Below are 21,845 nucleotides of genomic sequence, written 5' to 3'. Positions count from 1 at the left end.
ATGCAGCAAACCCATTCAAACCACCCATATAAATAGTTCTGTGCATGTGAAGTTTTCTGAGTGCATGTAAATATGTCTCCTATTCATGCTGTCATTTTTTGAATAATGCTATTTTTTGGTTGGTCAAGGATCCCCACAAATTAAAGGAGACATGGAAAAGCAGGGAGGGTTGGAAAATGGGCCAAGAGATAATGAAATTTGTATCATTAGATGATACCCTAGGGTAAAAGGAATAGAAAAAATATGCAACTCATTGGACTAGAGACTGGTGACCTAAGATCAGTCCTCAGTTCTGCCCTTATTTGCTCCCAGGAGAGGCTTTTTTTTATGATGTGAGAAAATCACTTTGGTCTAGTCTTGGTTCCATGATGCTACTAGCAATGTATCTGGCCTATAAAATACCTCCCTTCTAAGAGTCTATCAGATTAACGTGTGCCTTATACAGAGGTTCAAGAATATCATGTGACTTGTCCATAATCACACCACATACTACCTGCAGAGTAGGATTAATCTATCTGCCTCAGCTTGCCAATCAAATTCTCAATCTTCTCTACAGCAGCTTCAGTAAAGAAGCAAAATGAGAAAAGTTTGAAAAATTTGCAGTCATTTCACCGGGACATGTGAAAAATGTGATGTGTGTGTGTGTGTGTGTGTGTGTGTGTGTGTGTGTGTGTGCGCACATGCTCACTCATATGTGCTGAGTCATGCCCGACTCTGCGACCCCACGGACTGTAGCCCCACAAGGATCCTCTGTCCATGGGATTCTCCAAACAAGAATGCTGGAGTGGTTGCCCTCCTCAAGGGGATCTTCCCATCCAGGGATAAAATCTGCATATCTTGCATCTCCTGGATTGGCAGGTGGATTATTTACCATTGTGGCACCTGGGAAGCCCCAAAAATGTAGTAAGGACTATTTAAAGGATTGGCTCAGGCACAAATGAGTTTCACTGGGAGCAGAAAGATGAGATTGTAAGTTGGCAACCACAACCGGAGACTTTGAGTGATGCATGAAGAAGGATTTCTCAACAGATCTCTAATCACTGCAATGGCCTGAAAACTAGAAAGTTGAATTAAAAATTTCCTGACCCAATATAAGACAAAATCTCCCTCATCAGGACTGATCAGCCTCTGGCATCTCTAGCCATTTTTACCCTGGAGGCCACCTAGCTTAGCTCCTTCTTTCTGCTCTTAACCCATACTTTGTATTTTCTCCAGTATAACTAGGATACTCCATTTAAGATCTAACTCAGATCATGCTATTCTCCTGCTCAGAAAACTTCAATGGCTTCCATCACTCATTCAATATGGTTCTTAGGCCACATGTGTCATTCTCTCTGCCTGGAACACATTTCCCTGAGTACTTTTAAGGCTTGTTAACCTCCTCCTTCTTCAAATCTCTTCCCAAATGTCACCCAGCGCACTTTTGTGGTAGCTCAGATGGTAAAGAATCTGTCTGCAATGCAGGAAACCAGGGTTTGACCACTAGGTCGGGAAGATCTCCTGGAGAAAGGAATGGCCACCCACTCCAGTCAGTATTCTTGCCTGGAGAATTCCATGAACAGAGGAGTATGGCAAGCTATAGTACATGGTGTTGCAAAGAGTCAGACATGACTGAACAAGTAACATACACGATCACCATTTATAAAACCCACCCCCATCCTATGCTTTATCCTCTCAGTAGTTTGTTGGTTTTCTCTATGGCACATTAACTAATATATCTACTTGTTTATTCTCTGTCTCCCACCAAAGGAATATAAATTCTTGACTGGCCCTAACAATTTAGTGCCTGTTGCATATTGTATTACTTCTGAAACCTTGGAATACTATTGCACATCCATTGAGCTTGATTTTTATCTCAGTAACAACCAGAAATGCTGCACCACAAATACATGATGTGATCAATATATGATCAAAAGGAATGTACCAACCTAATGTTTAAACTGTGAACTACCTTCAACTAATATTTCTCATGGTATCTGAGAGATATGTATGTGTTTCCCTTGACATTTTAAAATATCTTGCAATGCTCCAGGGCATCTTCATGCCCATTTTGGGAGATGTGAAGTTAAGCTGTAGAATTTTATCTGAATCCTGTCTTAAGTCCTACTGTTTCTCCTTTCTGCTTTCAGAAGTTTCACATGCAACAAAATTAATAGGTTCCAATTGCAAAAGTTCAATATATAGATATTGTTATAGATTTTTTCATGGTCATTTTTCATGGTCATTCTGTGACAGGTAACCATTTTTGTTTGAATACAGTTATTCTGACACCAAGATATTATCACCTTCTGTGGTACCCACCTACTTAACTTTCCAACATTAAATGTTTAACTCCTTTTTAAATATTTAAATTAAATTAATTTATTAATTTAAATAAAATAAATAAAATAAAAATATTTTAAAAATTAAAAAATAAATATTAAAAATTAAATTAATTTAATAACTCCTTATATTAAATATAGCCTTGATCCTCCTTATTTGATGATTCTTTATTCGAGAATTTGCCTACTCACCAAAGTTTCTCTGTAATCCCTAAAGTAATATTTTTGTAGTAATTCACAGATGTGTGTGTGCACAATGTGGCAAAAACTTTTGAGTCACTCAACATGCAAATTTCCAGCTGAGGTCAAACAGTACAATCTTCTGCTTTCTTATTTCAACTCTAATACTATAAACAAGAATCCTTTTTGCAGTCTGTTTAGTGCCACACTTTTCATTTTTGTGCTTTGGGTTATTTCTCTGCTTAAAATGGCTTCCAAGTGTAGTGCTGAGGTGTTGTTTAGAATTCCGACATGCAAGAAGATTATGTTGCACCTTCCAGAGAAAATGCATTAGATAAGCTTCTTTCAGGCCTGAGTAATAGTGTGATTGGCTGTCCCTGGGCTCAGATGGTAAAGATCTGCCTGTAATGCAGGAGACCTGGGTTCAATCGCTGGGTCAGGAATATCCCCTGGAGAAGGGCATGGCAACCCACTCTACTATTCTTATCTGGAGAATCACATGGACAGAGGAGTCTGGTGGGCTACAATCCACAGGGTCGCAAAGAGTTGAACATGACTGAGTGACTACACTGTCTTTCTTTCTTTTTCATTCTTTTGGCTGTGAGTTCGATGTATATGTATCAACAATATACATTAAATAAAATGTCTTTAAACAAAAACACACATTAAACAAGCTAATATATTGATCAGTTGATGAAAATGTGATCAGAGGCTCACAGGAACCTAACCTTAAATTTCCCCTAGGAGCAATGATTTCATATTCCTTAATTCAGAGTTCATTAAAGGCAACTACTGCAAATAATGAAAATCAAATAAATTCTGGTGAGCCATATTTGCCTATTCATTTTTTTTTTTTTTTTTTTTTTGCCTATTCATTTTTTAAGCTACTATGTTAAGGTAATCAGAAAATTCCTGTGTAGCTAATAGATCACCAAGGACAAGCTTCAGCAAGAAGCAAACAAAAAAAGTTATATGAAAGAGAGGCAGAGCTGACCTGCTCCCAAAGAGAAGAGCCTGAAAGGTGAGGTTGAAATACCAGAAGGACAAGCTTTGTTTACTTCCGAGGGTTGCCTTGAGCTGGCCTGGGGCGCCTACATACTAACATCACCATTAAATATGTATTGATTGCTGAAAGGCAAGGTGATGGGGAATCTGACCTTTCAAGGTCCTTTCTGCATTTATTTTTGGGAAAAATAATTCTTATTTTTCCAAAGCATAATCAACACTTTGACAGAGAAGAAGGCATGGCCAGTTTAGCTGGGAAAGAGCTTCACTTGTCTTACCGTCTTTCACCTGATTCAGTGCAATGATGTTTTTAAATCAGATTTAACTATCATACATAGAAAGCAAACCAAGAATTTAAGTATAAAATGAAGCCATTTTGGTGCTGAATGGAGGAAGACTTTTAAAATAACAATTTGTACATACCGTACATTTCTCCCTTTCTGTTTTAAGTGGTGTGAAATCCATCCGATCAAATCACTTGAAATGTCAAGATGGAGGAATGACACTTTATGTAACAAAGATATGGCATTTTTACCTAAATTATGTTTTCTTACAGCTCATGAATGAATAAGTGAATGATGGCTATAAATTTGCTCAGCCTCCCAGATGAATACTTGTCACAAAAATGTGAAGGCTAACAAAGCAGAAAAGTGGCAAAAAAGGGAATATGTCTTGAGAATTATAGTGGAATTTAGTGCCGAATGCTTTGAAAACATAACTCTCATGGTCTATTATTTCACAAGTTAGTATATAATGGGAAAAATACAGGTTTAAAAGCCTATTTAAAAGCCTTTCTCCTCTAGTTCTCATACTTTTCCCTCTGTCACCTTTCTATCTCCAGAGCTTTCTGTTTCTCTTTCTCCCTAACACACATTGTATTTTTTAAAATATTTACTTTTATGTATTTATTTGTTGGCTGTGCTGGGTCTTAATTGCAGCATGAGGAATCTAGTTCTCTGACCAGGGATTAAACTCGGGGTCTCCTGCTTCGGGAGCCTAGAGTCAGGGAAGTCCATCACACATAGTATTAAGCACTGTACCAAACAATGCATCACAATGAAGGGGAAAAATACAGCTTTTGCTTTCCAAAATTTCAGCCTGAAGAAGGTAGTTGCTGTCATCTGGTAGCTAATTTGTGTCCAGCTCTTGTGACACCATGGACTGTATCCCTCCAGACTCTGTCCATGGAATCTTCCAGGCAAAATACTGGAGTGGTTGCCACTTTCCTTCTTCAGTGGCTAAGTCGTATCCAACTCTTTTGTGACCCCATGGACTGCAGCCCAACAGGCCTCTCTGTCCATGGGATCTCACAGAAAAAAATACTGGAGTAGGTTGCCATTTCCTTCTCCAGGGGGTCTTCCCAACCCAGTGATCAAACCCATGTCTCCTGCCAATGCAAGTGGATTCTTTACCACTGAGCCACCAGGGAAGTCCCTAAAGAAAGTAATAAACCTCAAAAGAAATAGTGTAAAGATTACAATCACAGCAGAAAGATTTATAGGTAGTTAAAGAATAGAATCAGTATTTTTGAGGGAGAAAATTTAAGGAAAGAAGATTTTAGCCAGGTCTTGAAAGATAGTAAGAGTTTGACAGATCTAAAATAGGAAAGTTGGAAGAACAGGAAATACATCTGACTGTCTTGCTCAAAATTGAATTCCACATTGTTATATATATTTAGTACTGTCTACTACAACTTATACAATTCTCTGAACACATTGAATTAATCATGGAATTATTATGAAAGAGAGACGTATTTAACATGGAAAATCAAGTTGCTTAAAGATGAGAAGATAAGAAGATGCTACCGTTGCTCCCCAGCAAAGAAGGTAGCTGAATGTTTCAGGAGAATCATTAATGTCCATAAAGAAGGAAGAGAGACTCTTTCTGGTGATGTTCTACTCTGCCTGCTCAGATCACCTTGGAAGCATCATGCTGTGTTCTGGATACCACAGTCAAAGAGGATACACATAGGTTTAATGACTTCATGATTTCAAAAATACCCAAATTTGGAGGAGAATTAATGCCATATATGAACTCCTTAAAGAACTAGGTGTGTATTGTCCAGAGAGACCAATAAATCACAGATACTTCTTGAAGTACTGAGGGATTGCACACAGAAGATAAATTGATTGAAAATAAATTAATTTTTACTGTTTTGCTGTGTTTGAGGGGATGTTGGTTTAGATGCTCAGTGGTCACTCCAAGAGAAAGTTTTTCAAGATGCACTCAGCGATTAACTTATAGTTCATTGAGCAACCCCAGAGACAACAGTGAAGGTTGAGGGTGGAGATATAGTCTAGGGCTGCATCATCCAAAATGGTGGCTGCAGATACATGGAGCTATTGAGAACTTTAAATGCAGCTGGTGCCACATGTTGAAATGCTACCTTTGGATATTGATTGGAGTAAATAAAATACGTTCTTACAACTAATTTCATCTGTTTTTTTTTTTTTTTTGCCTTATCAACATACCTAGCAAAAATTGAAATTGTAAATGTGGTTCACATATATTTCCATAGGATAGCAAGATGAGCACTGCAGACTCATCATCTCTGCCTCAATCCTAATAGCCACAAACATATCTGTGTCATCAATCTAAGTTTATTTTATGAAAGAGTTCTGTGGCTAAGAAAAGCATTTGGAACCTACTATACTGAACTGTCAATAAGGCAAGGAGAAAAAATTCTCAACTTATGATGGAATATTACACAGTTGTTAAATAGAATAAGGTAAGCTATCATCTTCACAGAGATAGACAAAGGCACACTGTGGGCAAACAAAGCAAGTTGTAAGTAACAACTGAGTTTTTGAAATCTGTTATATTATGTTTTCTCATGTGTGTCTAATCATTTAGGCAATGGTTTGGAAGACTCACAGCTACCCAAAATCAGAAGACTGAGGGATGGGAAGATAGTAGGAAAGGTGATAGGAGAAGTTTGCTGAAAGATTATTTAGTCTTTTTTATGTCTTAATGATCTGTTACAAGAAGAATGTGGCTATCTATCACTTTATTGCATTATCATTATTATTATCATGATTACTAATACTACTAAGCTGGGTGATCTTCATTTTCTTCCATCACGTGGCTTTCTAATCATAATGGGAAATGGTGTTAGCAAAGGGGAATGGCAAGGGCACCCCTAAGTGAGTATCAAATTAAGGTAATAATGTGTGGAAGAAGCAGGCAGGACATCACCCTTCAGGACATTCAGTGCTGATCTAGACTTGTTGGGCTCACTAATCCCTTTATAAGTAAAAAGTCCCCCTTGTCTGACTAAATGAGGAGCTAAACAGCTGACTAAGTTAAACTAAATAATCAAGGGGAAAAAAGTACTAAGAGTAAATTCTTTGGGGACCCTACTGGACACTCCAATCAACTCCAAGCTACAGAGACCTCACATACCCTGATCATCAGCACAGCCTTTCTGATGTCCCGAACGCCGTCGTATACCAGGCGAGAAGCATCGATGAACTCGTTCTCCTCAAATGGCTGAGGGACGTTGGCACTCAGGGCTTCAATGGCAACCTCCACTTGTTCAGCAAAGCGTGGCATCACTGGTATAAACAAAGTGAAAAGCAGTGGATTAGGCAGTCTTTCTTTCATGCTTCCTTGTTTCTCTTAGGGAAGGTGGCAGGCTCTGAGCATTCCAACATTCAAATGGGGCCTGGTGTCCACCTGTCCGGTAGGGGATAGACCCAATTTAGTGATCTTTGCAACACTTACCTTCAGTAGGGGGAGGAAATCATTACTCCATGAAAGGTGATAGTCTTCAAAAGAGCAAGTTTGTGAAACCTGCCCAAGTTAGTGTGGTATACTGTATGTGAGTCCAGGTTTCATGTTATCCTAAGTTGAGGTTCACTTCTGCTAACCCCTAGCTGCGAAACCTTGACCATGCTTTCTTGCTGCTGCTGCTTTTACTCACTAAGTCATGTCCAACTCTATGGACTGTAGCCCACCAGGCTCTTCTGTCTATGGGATTTCCCAGGCAAGAATACTGGAGTGGGTTGCCATTTCCTTCCTGACCCAGGGATCGAACACTACTCTCCTGCTTGGCAGGTGGATTCTTTACCACTGAGGCACCTAGAAAACCTACTATCTTTTCTTAAACCTTGTAAATCTGTTTCTTTGTCTATAAAATATAATAGTAAATCCTACCTTGGGGTTCAGTGAGGTAATGCATACAAATGCACTGGATAGCACCAGTCCTTAAAAAGCCTCAATAAATATGCAACTAATATCAGACGCTAAAGTCACAGCTGACTGAGTAGCAGACTTAATCTACATCATTGCATAGTAAAATATGAACAAAATGATCCAATCCCTTCCACTTCTTTCTGGAATGCAGGTCTTGAGACTTTGAAGGTGGGGAAAAGGCTGTGGAGGGAGACTTGTGGAAAGACTGTCTAAGAAGGGAGAGAGAAATCCCAGAAAGACTACAGAAAGAGACCAATGGACTCAAAAATAAATTTGATTCTGTTCCATTTTACCAGGACTTTGTTGATATGCCAGAGCATACATATGAATGTTTTAAAATGCAGGCACCTCTTTCCTTAAATGAGGACACCTGCATACAGACTGGAAGTTTGTAGAAAGTACACTTAGTGGCTACTTAAGAAATGCTGCTGATTCACTGATCCCTGAAAATTATAACTCAATTTTTTCAACTGTTAACTTGTAAAAATCAATCACATGGCAAATGAAAGCCAGAAGCACAATTATTTTATTTACAAGGACAATAAAGTAGAAACACCATTCATCTCTTTCCATTTCTGAACTCTCATTTCATGAACTCATCATGATACTCATTTTCATCCTCAGTTCAGTTCAGTCATTCAGTCGTGTCCGACTCTTTGTGACCCCATGAACCGCAGCACGCCAGGCCTCCCTGGCCATCACCAACTCCCGGAGTCCACCCAAACCCATGTCCATTGTGTCGGTGATGCCACCCAACCATTTTCATCCTCACTGGATATTTTAACATCCATTTTAATCCCTAGCGTGAGAAACCTTGCTAGATTACTTTACTCTCAATGGTTAGAGTATTCAAGATAAAATACTCCTTATCGAAAAAGAAAAAAAAAAAACAAGAAAAAAAAAACACACTCCTTAAAAATTGTATTTCTACTAGGAAAAGTCAAACATTATTTTTAAAAGAGGAGTGTTAGAAGAAAACACAGTAACAACTCTTTCAATGGAAATTATCAAAACCAAGGCATTGCAAGGGGTAAATTTTCTCTGTGAGTAAATTGCTACAGTTGGTTCTCTATACTATTTGAATTTTTCACTTGGGCCTTTGAACTGATTTTATATGAAAGGAACTGGGAGATATTGACCTGAATTGCTGCAAAATATGATTCAAATAAAAATATATTTCTAAAAACTACCACATTAAGCTAAAACCATTTCAGTTATCCATTTGTGTTGGTAATTAACTGTTTTACATGATTAACTAATCTAGATCATTGAGATTGACCTTTTAAAGCATGAAAACATTTTTGTATGTATCTATCATTTTCATATGAGTGTCTTCCTTAAATTAAAATTAAAAATTCCTTTCTTTTCTTAAACCAAATTTTAAATAATATTAATCCTATTTAATAGCAAAGCTGCCATCATGGCCATCAACAATTTTACAGATGTGTATGATAGCATCAGTAGCATTTATATGCACAAATCTTTGTCCCTTTTTTATAACTGATCAATGATTGGTATTCCCACATCTATGTAAGATAAATACTCTTACAAATCAATAAGAAAAAAAATTAAAAATAGATAAAAAATTAGAAAAGGCACTTCACAGAAAGGAAATCCCATATTATTGATAAACACATAAGATGCTTGACTTCACTGATAATTGGAAAAAATACAATGTAAACAATGAGATATTTCATACTTGTTGGTGGATGGGAAAACAAATTAAGGCTTACAATATACATCTTATTGAGCATGTGAAAAAAGGGTACTCTTTTACATAGGCAGAGTAAAAAAAAAAATGGCAATATGCTTTGTCAAAATCTAGTAAAATGAAACTTTTCAGCCCCAACCAGTGAATTAGAACACTAGCTAGTGCATGGCCAAATACTGACTTCTGGGAAGATACTGATTAAGAGACTGTTTACACTGGGAGCACAGGAATTTCCTTGTGTTTCTACAGTTACAGCTGTCTTTTGTTAGGTTTCATATTCCAAGAGTTAATAATAACAGGAGTTTTATTAAACCTGCCAATAATAAGTGCTTTAAAGGATCAGATATTGCCAAATGTCAATATCTTTTATACCTTGGGGTACAAGTTGGGAGTCAGTTATATGAGTCTCTGTTCATTTGGTATATTTGAATCTTCTCAAATTTCAAATATTTAAAAAGAGATCAATATATTACCCAGAAAGCTGTATCTCTCCTTATAGAATAAGGCTCTGAAAAAAATTAAGTTCTAGTTCATGGCCCAGAACATAGTAGAAATTGATTTGATCCACAGTACTAAGTGAGGAAATCCCTCAGAAACTGTGACTGTGATCACAGGCTTAATATTCCACCTTCAAACCTGCCAGCTGGGAAGCCGAGTCTAGCAGCCCCCACCCCCTCCACTTTCAGGAGGAAAACCTTTGATTAAAGTCTAAAAGGAAGAGTGGGGTTGCTTTGCTTTGTTTGTCTGCTCAAGGTCATCCCGAGGAGAGCTGGGGAGGAGAAAAATGCAGGAGGTCACAGGCTCTCTTTCTCTACCTGCCTCTAGCCCTGATTCTCTCAAGTGAGAGAGAAGAAAGCTAAACTCTGTATGTGCTCAGTCACTCAGTCGTGTCCGACTCTGTGCGACCCCATGGACTGTAGCCCGCCAGGCTTCTCTGTCCATGGGATTCTCCAGGCAAGAATACCGGAGTGGATTGCCATGCCCTCCTCTAGGGAATCTTCCCAGTCCAGGGACTGAATCTGTGTCTCTTATGTCCTATGAATTGCAGGCAGATTCTTTACCGCTGAGCCACCAGGGAAGCCCCAAGCTAAACTCTAATGGACCATTTTCATAAGGGACACTCTAGGGCCCAAAACATCACCTGTACTGCTTGGGAACCCCAAGTTTGGAGAAGAGTATTCTGCTTGCTCCAGCATGGAGTGCAGAATCCCACTTGTTAGATTTAGGAGTTAGAGTTTTTGCAGGAACAACAATGTTGTGGATGTGGCATTGTCAGAAGAGGCAGAAACAAGACTGGAATAGAAAATATCATCCATTTTCCAAGGAGGAAAAAAAAAATGGTAGAGGAACAGATGTGAAAGCTTTACTTTTCCAAAGAGGTATTCAAAGGGAAATTTAACATTAATATTCCAATGACTTATTACAGTGCTCAAGCTGGTAAAAACTAGAACTTGAACCTATTCCATTTGATATTTATTTATTACATCAGACAAGACATCTATTTCTCTTACTACAATTTAGCATTTTTCAGGTCTGACCCGTAAGAAAATTTTCCTCCATGCTCTGTTCCTAAGTGTACTCAGTACTTACTTATTTAGGGCTTGGTCAACTGCTATCGCACTATAACCAACATACCTTTGCTCTCCACATTGCTGTTCTATTTTCTGTTTAAGTTTTAACCTCTTATTTTTGAAGTGATAAGACAGACAAACAAAAGTTTACAGGACAGTTTGGATTCCTGGGTGGCTCAGTAGCAAAGAATCCACCTGCCAATGCAGAAGACACAGGAGACTCAGGTTTGATTCCTGGATTGCGAAAATCTCCTGGAGGAGGGAGGGCAAGGCAACCCACTTCAGTATTCTTGCCTGGAGAATCCCACAGACAGAGGAGCCTGGTGGGCTACAGTCTACAGAGTAACAGATAGTCAGACATGACTGAAGTGACTAAGCATGCACGTATGCACCAGTATTTTTGCCTGGAAAATTCCATGAATATGGGAGCCTGGCAGGTTGCAGTCCACAGGGTCGCAAAGAGTCACATATGACTTAGTGACTGAATAAACACACATGATCCATCATGACAAACTGGAGATGTTATTTTAACTATGAATTCTTCCAGCACTTTAATAGGACCTGAAACATGATATACTCTCAAAGTAATACTGAGATAGAAAAAGCCTGAAAGTACTTCCAATATGACATTAATTCTGCTTCCCACTAACTAGGACAAAACACAGCACTGCCTTTGTGAGTCACACATTCTATATTAACAGAATTTCTGATATGAGATTATATAAATAGAAGCTTCTTTCTAATTTCTGAATTACATCCAAAAATGTAGACACTACTTTATTGTTATTTATCATAAATTGTGAATTACTCCTTCATAGCTCATGGCCTGAAAGGGTGATCAAAGTTGGAAATAAACTCTTAAATTCTCCCTGTCCTTTTGCATGCAGAGTGCACACTAGGCCACAGAATGACATTCCAGGAATAATGAAATCAGAGTTAAGTACGCATATAAAAGTCAAGGTCGCCTCGTTCTACTGTTGATGGAGATCCTAAACCAGAGGTGAGGAAGATCTAGACTGAATCCTCCTGAGAGACTTCAGCAGTGAAATTTCGGAGCACAGGTGAGTCAATAAAATGAACGAAAAGTTGTACTAAAGATGCAAATAGGATTGCTGACAATCATAAGAGCCAATCCAAGGTAAACCCGAGGAAGTGGAAATGAATGGCCAATCCATGCAACTAGCTCTGAGAAACTACCCAAAATGGCCATGCCCTGCTTTAAATCTTCCAATCACTCCCTTTACTATAAAAGGGGTAATAAAACCTCTTCATCAAGATATAAACACAAACATCTTACCCCTGCCTATAATTCTTATCTGCCTCTATCTCCCTACCTATGCCTACCTATATTCAAACGTTTCAGTTAGACCGAATTACTTCTATGTCTTCAAATACGACAGAGACATACCATGTCATACCAACATGTCCATGATCAATGGACTAAATGGACTTTCATATTAAAATATACTTCTCTCTATAGCCCTGGTCAATACCTCCTCAATCTTCAATACCCAGTTTAGAATCAACTGCCATTGTGAAGGACTCCTTAATTCCCAGACACTCCAAAGTTGGCAGTTCTCTATAATTTTATAGCCTCTTAGTTATTCCTGCACTAATATAGTACTTGATACAACCCAATAGGATGGTTTAGTGCACTCTACTTCTGTACGTCAACTTCAGGGAGTCACTTTTAGCCAGAGACCATATCTTCCTCATTCATTCATCTCAAGCTCATATTGTACTTCTAGCATAGCTCATCAATTCAGATGGAAGAAGGATGGGAAGTGAAAGAATGGGACACAGGAAGGAAACTGTTTGTCATTGAATATTTCAGGGACAAAAAGAGCAGTATCACATTCCACATATTAAGTTTCTCTCTGCCCATCACTTTCTATTAGTTCAGTGATTTTATTAAGAAATTTCATAAGCTATTGTTGTTGTTGTTTGATAGCTAAGTAGTGTATGACTCTTTGTGATCCCATGGACTGCAGCATGCCAGGCTTCTTCCGGAGTTTGCTCAAATTCATGTCCATTGAGTCGGTGATGTTACCTAACCATCTCATCCTTTGCCACCCCTTTCTCATTTTGCCTTCAAACTTTCCCCGCATCAACATCCAAATGAGTCAGCTCTTCGCATTAGGTGGCCAGTGTATTGAAGCTTCAGCTTTAGTCCTCCCAATGAACATTCAGAGTTGATTTTCTTTAGGATTGAGTGGTTTGATTTCCTTGCAGCCCAAGGGACTCTCAAGAGCCTTCACCAGAACCACAACTTGAAAGCATCAGTTTTTCAGTGCTCAATCTTCCTTATGGTCTAACTGTCACGTCTATACATGACTACTAGAAAAACCACAGCTTTGACTTTTATTGGCAAATGGATGTTTCTACTTTTTAATACACTGTCTAGATTTCTAAACATAGAAACCTAGACATTTCTAGACATGTCTTTCATAGGTTTCCTTCCAAGGAGTAAGTGTCTTTTAATTTCATGGCTGCAGTCACTGTCTGTAGTAATTCTGGAACCAAAGAAAAGAAAATCTGTCACTGCTTTCACTTTTTCCTCTTCTATTTGCCATGAAATAATGGAACCAGATGCCATGATCTTAGATTTTTTAATGTTGAGTTTTAAGCCAGCTTATTCACTGTCTTATTTTACCCTCACCAAGAGGCTCTTTAGTTCCTCTTTACTTTCTGCCATTAGAGTGGTAACATCTGCATATTTGAAATGTTGACATTTCTCCAAACAATCTTGATTCCACTTGTGCTTCATCCAAGCCAACATTTTGCATGATGTACTCTGCACAGAAGGTAAATGAGCAGGTTGACAATACACAGTCATGACATAGTCGTTTTGCAATTTTTAACCAGTCCATTGTTCCATGTCTGGTTCTTACTGTTGCTTCTTAACCTGCATACAGGTTTCTCTGGAGGCAGGTAAGGTCGTCTGGTATTCCTGTTTCTTTAAGAATTTTCCACAGTTTGTTGTGATCCCCACAATCAAAAGCTTTAGTGTAGTCAATGTGGAGAAGGAAATGGCAACTCACTCCAGTATTCTTGCCTGGAGAATCCTGTGGACGGAGGAGCCTGGTGGGCTGTGTCCATAGGAGTCACACAGCCGGACACAACTGAAGTGACTTAGCATGCATGCATTGGAGAAGGAAATGGCAACCTACTCCAGTGTTCTTGCCTGAAGAATCCCAGGGACAGAGGAGCCTGGTGGGCTGCCATGTATGGGGTCACACAGAGTCGGATATGACTGAAGCGACTTAGCAGCAGCAGCAGTGTAGTCAATGAAGTAGAAATAGATGTCTTTTCTGAATTCCTTTGCTTTCTCGATAATTCAACAGATGTTGACAATTTGATCTCTGGTTCCTCTGCCTTTTCTAAATCCAGCTTTACATCTAGAGTTCTCAGCTCATGTACTTCTGAAGTTCAGCTTGAAGGATTTTGAACATTACCTTGCTAGGATGTGAAATGAGCACAATTGTATGGTAGTTTGAATATTCTTTGGAAGTACCCTTATTTGGGATTGAAATGAAAACTGACATTTTCCAGTACTGGGGCCCCTGATGAGTTTTCCAAATTTGCTGTAATATTGAGTGCAACAATTTAACAACATCATCTTTTAGGATTTTTAGATAGCTCCATTGGAATTTCATCACTTCCACTATCTTTGTTCATAGCAATGCTTTCTAAGGCCCACTTGACTCCATACTTCAGAATGTCTGGCTTTAGGTGAGTGGCCACACTATAGTGGTTATCCAGGTCAATAAGACCTTTTCTGTACAGTTTTTCTGTGTATTCTTGCCACCTCTTCTTAATCTCTTCTGCTTCTGTTAGGTCCTTGCTGTTTCTGTCCTTTATCTTGCCCATCTTTGCATGAAATAGTCCCTTGATTTCTCCAATTTCTTGAAGAGATCTCTAGTCTTTCCCATTCTACTGTTTTTCTCTATTTCTTTGCAGTATTCGCTTAAGAAGGCTTTCTTATCTCTCCTACTATTCTCTGAAACTCTGAATTAAGTTGAGTATATCTTTCTCTTTTTTTCTTGCTTTTCACTTGTCTTCTTTCCTCAACTATTTGTAAAGGCTTCTCAGACAACCACTTTGCCTTCTTGCATTTCTTCTTCTTTAGGATGTTTTTAATCACTGCCTCCTGTACAATGTTACAAATCTCCATACATAGTTCTTTAGGCACTCTGTCTACCGGATCTAATCCCTTGAATATATTCATCACCTCCACTCTATAATCATAAAGAATTTGATTTAGGTCATACCTGAATGGCCTGGTGGTTTCCCCTACTTTCTTCAACTTAAGCTGAATTTTGCAATACGATGCTCATGATCTGAGCCACCCAGCTAAGCTGTGCCGATCTCCTGACCCAAAGAAACTATGAGATAGTAAATGCTTGCAATATTAATCCATTAAGCTTTGGGGTGATGTGTTATACAGCAATAGTTAACTAATAGAATATGCTAGAGGTAGAAATAACAGTAAAAATAGTCATCAAGACATATTCATATTTCTGTTCACTTGTAGCAACTACGTTGGTTTAGGGTGCTGGTATATTTATGGCACCCAAGCAGGAGATTAACTGACCCTTGATATTTGATTATATTTATTTGTTATTTATATAATAAAGTATATTTATTATTCAATTTGAGCCTCAGCTTACTCAAATGTAAAAGAGCTGGTCTTCAGGTTTTCAGTTCAGTTCAGTTCAGTCGTTCAGTCGTGTCCAACTCTTTGGGACCCCATGAATCGCAGCACGCCAGGTCTCCCTGTCCATCACCAACTCCCGGAGTTTACTCAAACTCATGCCCATCGAGTCGGTGATGCCATCCAACCATCTCATCCTCTGTCATCCCCTTCTCCTCCTGCCCCCAATCCCTCCCAGCAGCAGGGTCTTTTCCAATGAGTCAACTCTTCGCATGAGGTGACCAAAGTATTGGAGTTTCAGCTTCAGCATCAGTCCTTCCAAAGAACACCCAGGACTGATCTCCTTTAGGATGGACTGGTTGGATCTCCTTGCATTCCAAGGGACTCTCAAGAGTCTTCTCCAACACCATAGTTCAAAAGGTTTAGGTAAGGTTTTAAAAAATAATCCATTCAACAAATTTTATATACAATGTTGCATGTAAAAACAAGTAGTACTTAGCCACTGGAATAAAGTGGCAAATAAATATGATTTTGCCTCCAAGGAATGAAAAAGTGGGATGTATATAAGAAGCTGACCATCATGTTAGGCATGTAATATTCACAGTAACTGGTTCTTCACATCATGACCCTGTGTATCTACCCATCCATGCTCCCTTTTCTTTGTTTACAGCAAGTGAAATTACTCAGTGCCTTTGGATAGAACTTGGAGGTACAACTACATGATTTATCACTAAAAAGAGGGTCTTGTGGGAGGGAAGTAAACTGAAAATAGCACACAAATTTGTCCTCAAGTCTCTGAAAATTGGAAAGTTGGTACAATTTACCCTGAAAACAGCTTCCCTGCTTTTATACCTTTCTCTCTCCTTGGCAGGACTACACCATCCTTCTGATGGCTTTGCATTTTTAATAATGAATTTCCTATGAAATCTGCCTTCAGGACAAGATTTTATAAACTTACTCTTAGAATTTTCATTTTATCTTCATTGCCAAGAAAGTCAGCGTTAAACACTATATTCCATTATGACCTCACCCAGATCCATGAGGAAAGAAAATCTTTAAAACTTAAGAGACATTACCAAAAAGCTCATAACTAGAAAAAAAAAATCAAACCCAGCTTCCTTAGCTCAAATTAGACACACTTTCTATAAAACCTGCCAACTTAACATAATATTCTTGTGAAAGTGTTTTCCTTCTATCTCAAATGCATGCTGTTATATATTAGCTGGTTGATTGGATTTGAATCTTGAGTAAAGTATCCTCAAATGTTTTTTAAATGTGGAGGAGGAAGTATGAAAATAATATTTAAACGCTCTCAAATGAAAGTATACTGTGTCTGAAGCAGTGACACATTAACTTTCACTGTGCTTTCTCTTGGTAACTCTTAATCAAGCTAAAGGCAAAGGAGAAAAGGAAAGATATACCTATTTGAATACATAGTTACAAAGTTGCAAGGAGAGATAAGAAAGCCTTCCTCAGTGATCAGTGCAAAGAAATAGAGGAAAACAATAGAATGGGAAAGACTAGAGATCTCTTCCAGAAAATTAGAGATACCAAGGGAACATTTCATACAAAGATGGACACAATAAAAGGCAGAAAATGGTATGGACCTAGCAGAAGCAGAAGATATTAAGAAGAGGTGGCAAAGATACACAGAAGACCTATACAAGAAAGATCTTCATGACCCAGATAACCATGATGGTATGATCACTAACCTAGAGTCAGATATCCTAGAATGTGAAGAAGTCAAGTGGGCCTTAGGAAGCATCACTACAAACAAAGCTAGTGGATGTGATGGAATTTCAGTTGAGCTATTTCAGATCCTAAAAGGTGATGCTGTGAAAGTGTTGCACTCAATATGTCAGCAAATTTGGAAAACTCAGCAGGGGCCACAGGACTGGAAAATGTCAGTTTTCATTCCAATCCCAAAGAAAGGCAATGCCAAAGAATGATCAAACTACCACACAATTGCACTCATCTCACATGCTAGCAAAGTAATACTCAAAATTCTCCAAGTCAGGCTTCAACAGTATGTGAACTGTGAAATTCCAGATGTTCAAGCTGGATTTAGAAAAGGCAGAGGAACTATTGATCAAATTACCTAGAAAAAGCAAGAGAATTCCAGAAAAGCATCTACTTCTGCTTTATTGGTTATGCCAAAGCCTTTGACTGTGTAGATCACAATAAATTGTGGAAAATTGTAAAAGAGATGGTAATACCAGACCACCTTACCTGCTTCCTGAGAAATCTATAAGCAAGAGTTAGAACTGGACATGGGACAACAGGCTGGTTCCAAGTTGGGACAGGAGTATGTCAAGGCTGTAGATTGTCACCGTGCTTATTTAACTTATATGCAGAGTACATCACGTGAAATGCCAGGCTGGATGAAGCGCAAGCTGGAATCAAGATTGCCAGGAGAAATATCAATAACCTCAGATATGCAGATGACACCATCCTTATGGCAGAAAGTGAAGAGGAACTAAGGAGCTTCTTGATGAAAGTAAAAGAGGAGAGTGAAAAAGCTGGCTTAAAACTCAACATTCAAAAAAGAAGATCATGACATCTCATCACTTCATGGCAAATAGATGGGGAAACAATGAAAACAGTGACAGATTTTATTTTCTTGGGCTCCAAAATCACTGCAGATGGCAACTGCAGCCATGAAATTAAAAGATGCTTGCTCCTTGGAAGAAAAGCTATAACCAACCTAGATAGCATATTAAAAAGCAGAGACATTACTTTGCCAACAAAGGTCCATCTAGTGAAAGCTGTGGTTTTTCCAGTGGTCATGTATGGATGTGAGTGAAAGTGAAGTCGCTCAGTCATGTCTGACTCTTTGCGACCCCAGGGGCTGTAGGCTACCAGGTGCCTCCATCCATGGGATTCTCCAGGCAAGAATACTGGAGTGGGCTGCCATTTCCTTCTCCAGGAGATCTTCCTGACCCAGGGATTGAACCTGAGTCTCCCACATTGTAGGCAGACCCTTTACCGTTTGAGCCACCAGGGAAGTCCTGTGAGTGTTGGACCATAAAGAAAGCTGAGCCCCGAAGAACTGATGCTTTTAACTGTGGTGTTGGAGAAGACTCTTGAGAGTCCCTTGGACTGCAAGGAGAACCAACCAGTCCATCCTAAAGAAATCAGTCCTGAATATTCATTGGAAGGACTGATGTTCAAGCTGAAACTCCAATACTTTGGCCACCTGATGTGAAGAACTGACTCACTGGAAAAGACCCTGATGCTGAGAAAGACTGAAGGCGGGAGGAGAAGTGGATGACAGAGGATGAGATGGTTTGATTGTATCACCAACTCAATGGGCATGAGTTTAAGCAAGCTCTGGGAGTTGGTGATGGACAGGGAAGCCTGGCTTACTGTAGTCCATGGGGTCACAAAGAGTCAGACAGGACTGAGCAACTGAACTGAACTGAATCAAGGTGGGAAATGATGAGCTCTGGAAGCCAGGAGCCAAGACAAAAAGAAGTCCAGTTTATTCTGTCCCCTATTTCTTGGTGACTATTTGTCAGCTGTTTCTACCTCTCCAGAAAACCATCAGCATCCTCCTGGTTAGTCCAAATTCTTTCATACCGTGTATATTCCTAGACTTTCTTTCGTCAGAATCAGTCATCTGTTCCCTCTGTGGGAGTTCCTAAAAGCTGCCATTTTCATAAACTCATGTTTGGAAAATTATAATGTACATTTCAAACATCAAAATCAAATTCAAGTTCCAGAAGGCCATACATAACCCATGAGCTGAATTGTTTGATGAAAGATGAAAAAGGACTGCTTAGAAGAAGGAAAAAAATTATTCTAAATTCCATCCACGGTGACTACCCTAAGAGAATCAGTCAGCATGCATCTGCTTTTGTCTAGACACAAATTCCTTTCCCCAGGGAAAGAAAATGCTTGCTTGGAAAATTCTTACATTTTAAAATAAGCATTTCAAAAATAATCACAAATGCTTTATAAGTTAAGAGAAAAGGATGACATATTTAATTCTGAAACTTAAGGAATGAATAAAAAATTGAGCATGATGCCTTATTTAGCTACAGTGTTTGTGGAAACCAAGATTGATAAATAGTTAACTTTGGCACCAGTGAGGCTTTAAAATTTAAGATAACATAAAATACATGCTAAGAATTTATTGATTCTGATCTTGATCATTAAGTGTGTAATTTTTAGAAAAGGTACAACCCCTAAAATAAGGTATTATACTATGTCAATTATATTTTTCATTTATATAAATAATCATTTTTGAGCTTCGAGTCTCATCAAGGCTGGAGGAAATAAAGAGGTAGTCTCAGATCTGAAGGAGTTAAAATTAAATTAGGAAGCAACACACACACACACACACACACACCCAGAAAGAGACTAGAAGGTGGACAGAAAACAGAGAGACTCCTTAAGACAGAAAAATGGACAAACAGAGTTTGCAACATAGGGCAGTATACAGTAGGGGCCTAATGAGTGACAGTGAGTCATGGGGCACAGAGGAGTGGGATCGGCTGGTTTTGGTTACAGAAGACTTTGCTCCCTCTCTAAGAAGAAACCAGCTCGTGTTAGAAAACTGGTAAAATATAGAAAGTCAAACCAGGTAAGAAGGTCATTTTGGGGTCACTTTGATCAGAATATGGGAGACCCAGGTGGCTCAGGTGATAAAGAATCTGCCTGTGATGCAGGAGACCCAGGTTTGATCCCTGGATCAGGGAAGATCCCCTGGAGAAGGGAATGGCTACCCACTCCAGCATTCTTGCCTGAAGAATTCCATGGACTGAGGAGCCTGGTGGGCTACAATCCATGGGGTTACTTTCACTTTCACCAGAATATACAGAATTTTTCTGGTTCCTACATCCATCTGTTATCCCAGTTTTAAGTATAGTTTCTTATTTTTCCTAATCAGATTATTATATTTCTGGAAGGTTCTAATGATGCACCCCTATTATTGATTGATGATATATTCTTCATTTCTTTGATTCAAATACTTATTGCTGGTGTGGTAGAGATTCTGGCTGAAAGAAATCTATTATTGCCTCACTTGTGCCCAATTAATGCATCCTGGCCACCACTTCCTGTGGACACCAGCACTGGCCCTTCTGACACTCTACTACCATTACCATGGATATCCTTGATATCAAGGCAATCCATGATAGTGTTGAAATGACAAAGAAGTGTCATGTCCTTTGCAGTCCCTAGGATTCTGAGAATATGATGTAACTCAGTAAGAACTGGAAATTCATGTCTTCCTTTTTAGTTTTACTTTGAAAATTGGACACTAGAAAAGGGCTGTTTATTTCACTGTGTTGTTCCTTAAGTGTGTAATTGTGAGCCATCCTACATCCACCCTATGCCATCTCCACTTCCATGTTGGAAATTTATTATCAGGCTAAAATTGTTTCTCTTTCTCAAGTTGTATTTGTCTCAGATGGTTCTAAAGTCAGAAGGTTCTAGAGTCAGAACCATCTAGAGTCCCTCTCCCTGAGAGAGCTGGTCATGTCTAATTCTAGCAGAACAAACAAGTCAGCATAGAGAAGATATTTTCATATTTCTGCATTGCATGGACATGACTTTCTGAGCAAAAATGCTGGTAACCTGGTTCAAGGTATGATTCAATAGAAATCCTAAAATGGTGAAATAACCTGGAGGGAGATTTACAGCTTTTAATTTTTTGGCATATCAATTATACCTTGGTAAAGCTAAAACAAAGAAACAAGGGACTATTATAGTTTAAACTATTATAGGTATTTTTGAAAGCAGAGTCCCCAGACAACCTATATGTCATAAGGAATATGCACTCTCTAATAGAGGAACTTCCCTGGTGGCTCAGAGGGTAACGTGTCTGCCTACAATGCGGGAGACTCAGGTTTGATCCCTGGGTCGGGAAGATCCTCTGAAGAAAATGGCAAGCCACTCCAATACTCTTGCCTGGAAAATCCCATGGACGGAGGAACCTGGTAGGCTGCAGTCCATGGGGTCGCAAAAAGTCGGACACGACTGAGCACAAGACTGAGTGACTTCACTTTCACTTTCTCCGCAGAGATATGTGTTTACCTTTCAAAAGGGAATGAAGCCAGGAGCCATTCATTTGTATTCCAAAGAGTTGTAACAACCTGAGGAACCCTTCCTGAAGGGAGTTTATTAACATTAAGGAGTGAAGGTTTTTCTCTCTTCCTCAGGACAGGAGGGAGGCAGCTGAGCACCAATTCCTATATAAGCTCCCA

The 21,845-nt window shown here is 39.0% G+C and overlaps 1 protein-coding gene across 5 annotated transcripts in view; it reads right to left on the bottom strand.

The window, feature by feature from the left end:
• The window catches only part of CTNNA2 (catenin alpha 2), a 1,323,879-nt gene that overhangs the window by 70,892 nt on the left and 1,231,142 nt on the right, over nucleotides 1-21,845 (bottom strand). For all 5 annotated transcript variants that reach the window (XM_043917729.1, XM_043917730.1, XM_043917731.1 and 2 more), the window contains one exon: nucleotides 6,909-7,060. In XM_043917729.1, coding sequence (XP_043773664.1) covers nucleotides 6,909-7,060 — 152 coding nt within the window. The remainder of the gene's footprint in view (nucleotides 1-6,908; nucleotides 7,061-21,845) is intronic.

This window comes from Cervus elaphus, chromosome 11, assembly GCF_910594005.1.
Source record: "Cervus elaphus chromosome 11, mCerEla1.1, whole genome shotgun sequence".
In the NCBI taxonomy this organism is placed as follows: Eukaryota; Metazoa; Chordata; class Mammalia; order Artiodactyla; family Cervidae; genus Cervus; species Cervus elaphus.
The sequence above is the reverse complement of the archived record's forward strand: the minus strand, read 5'-3'. Positions and strand labels throughout refer to the sequence as shown.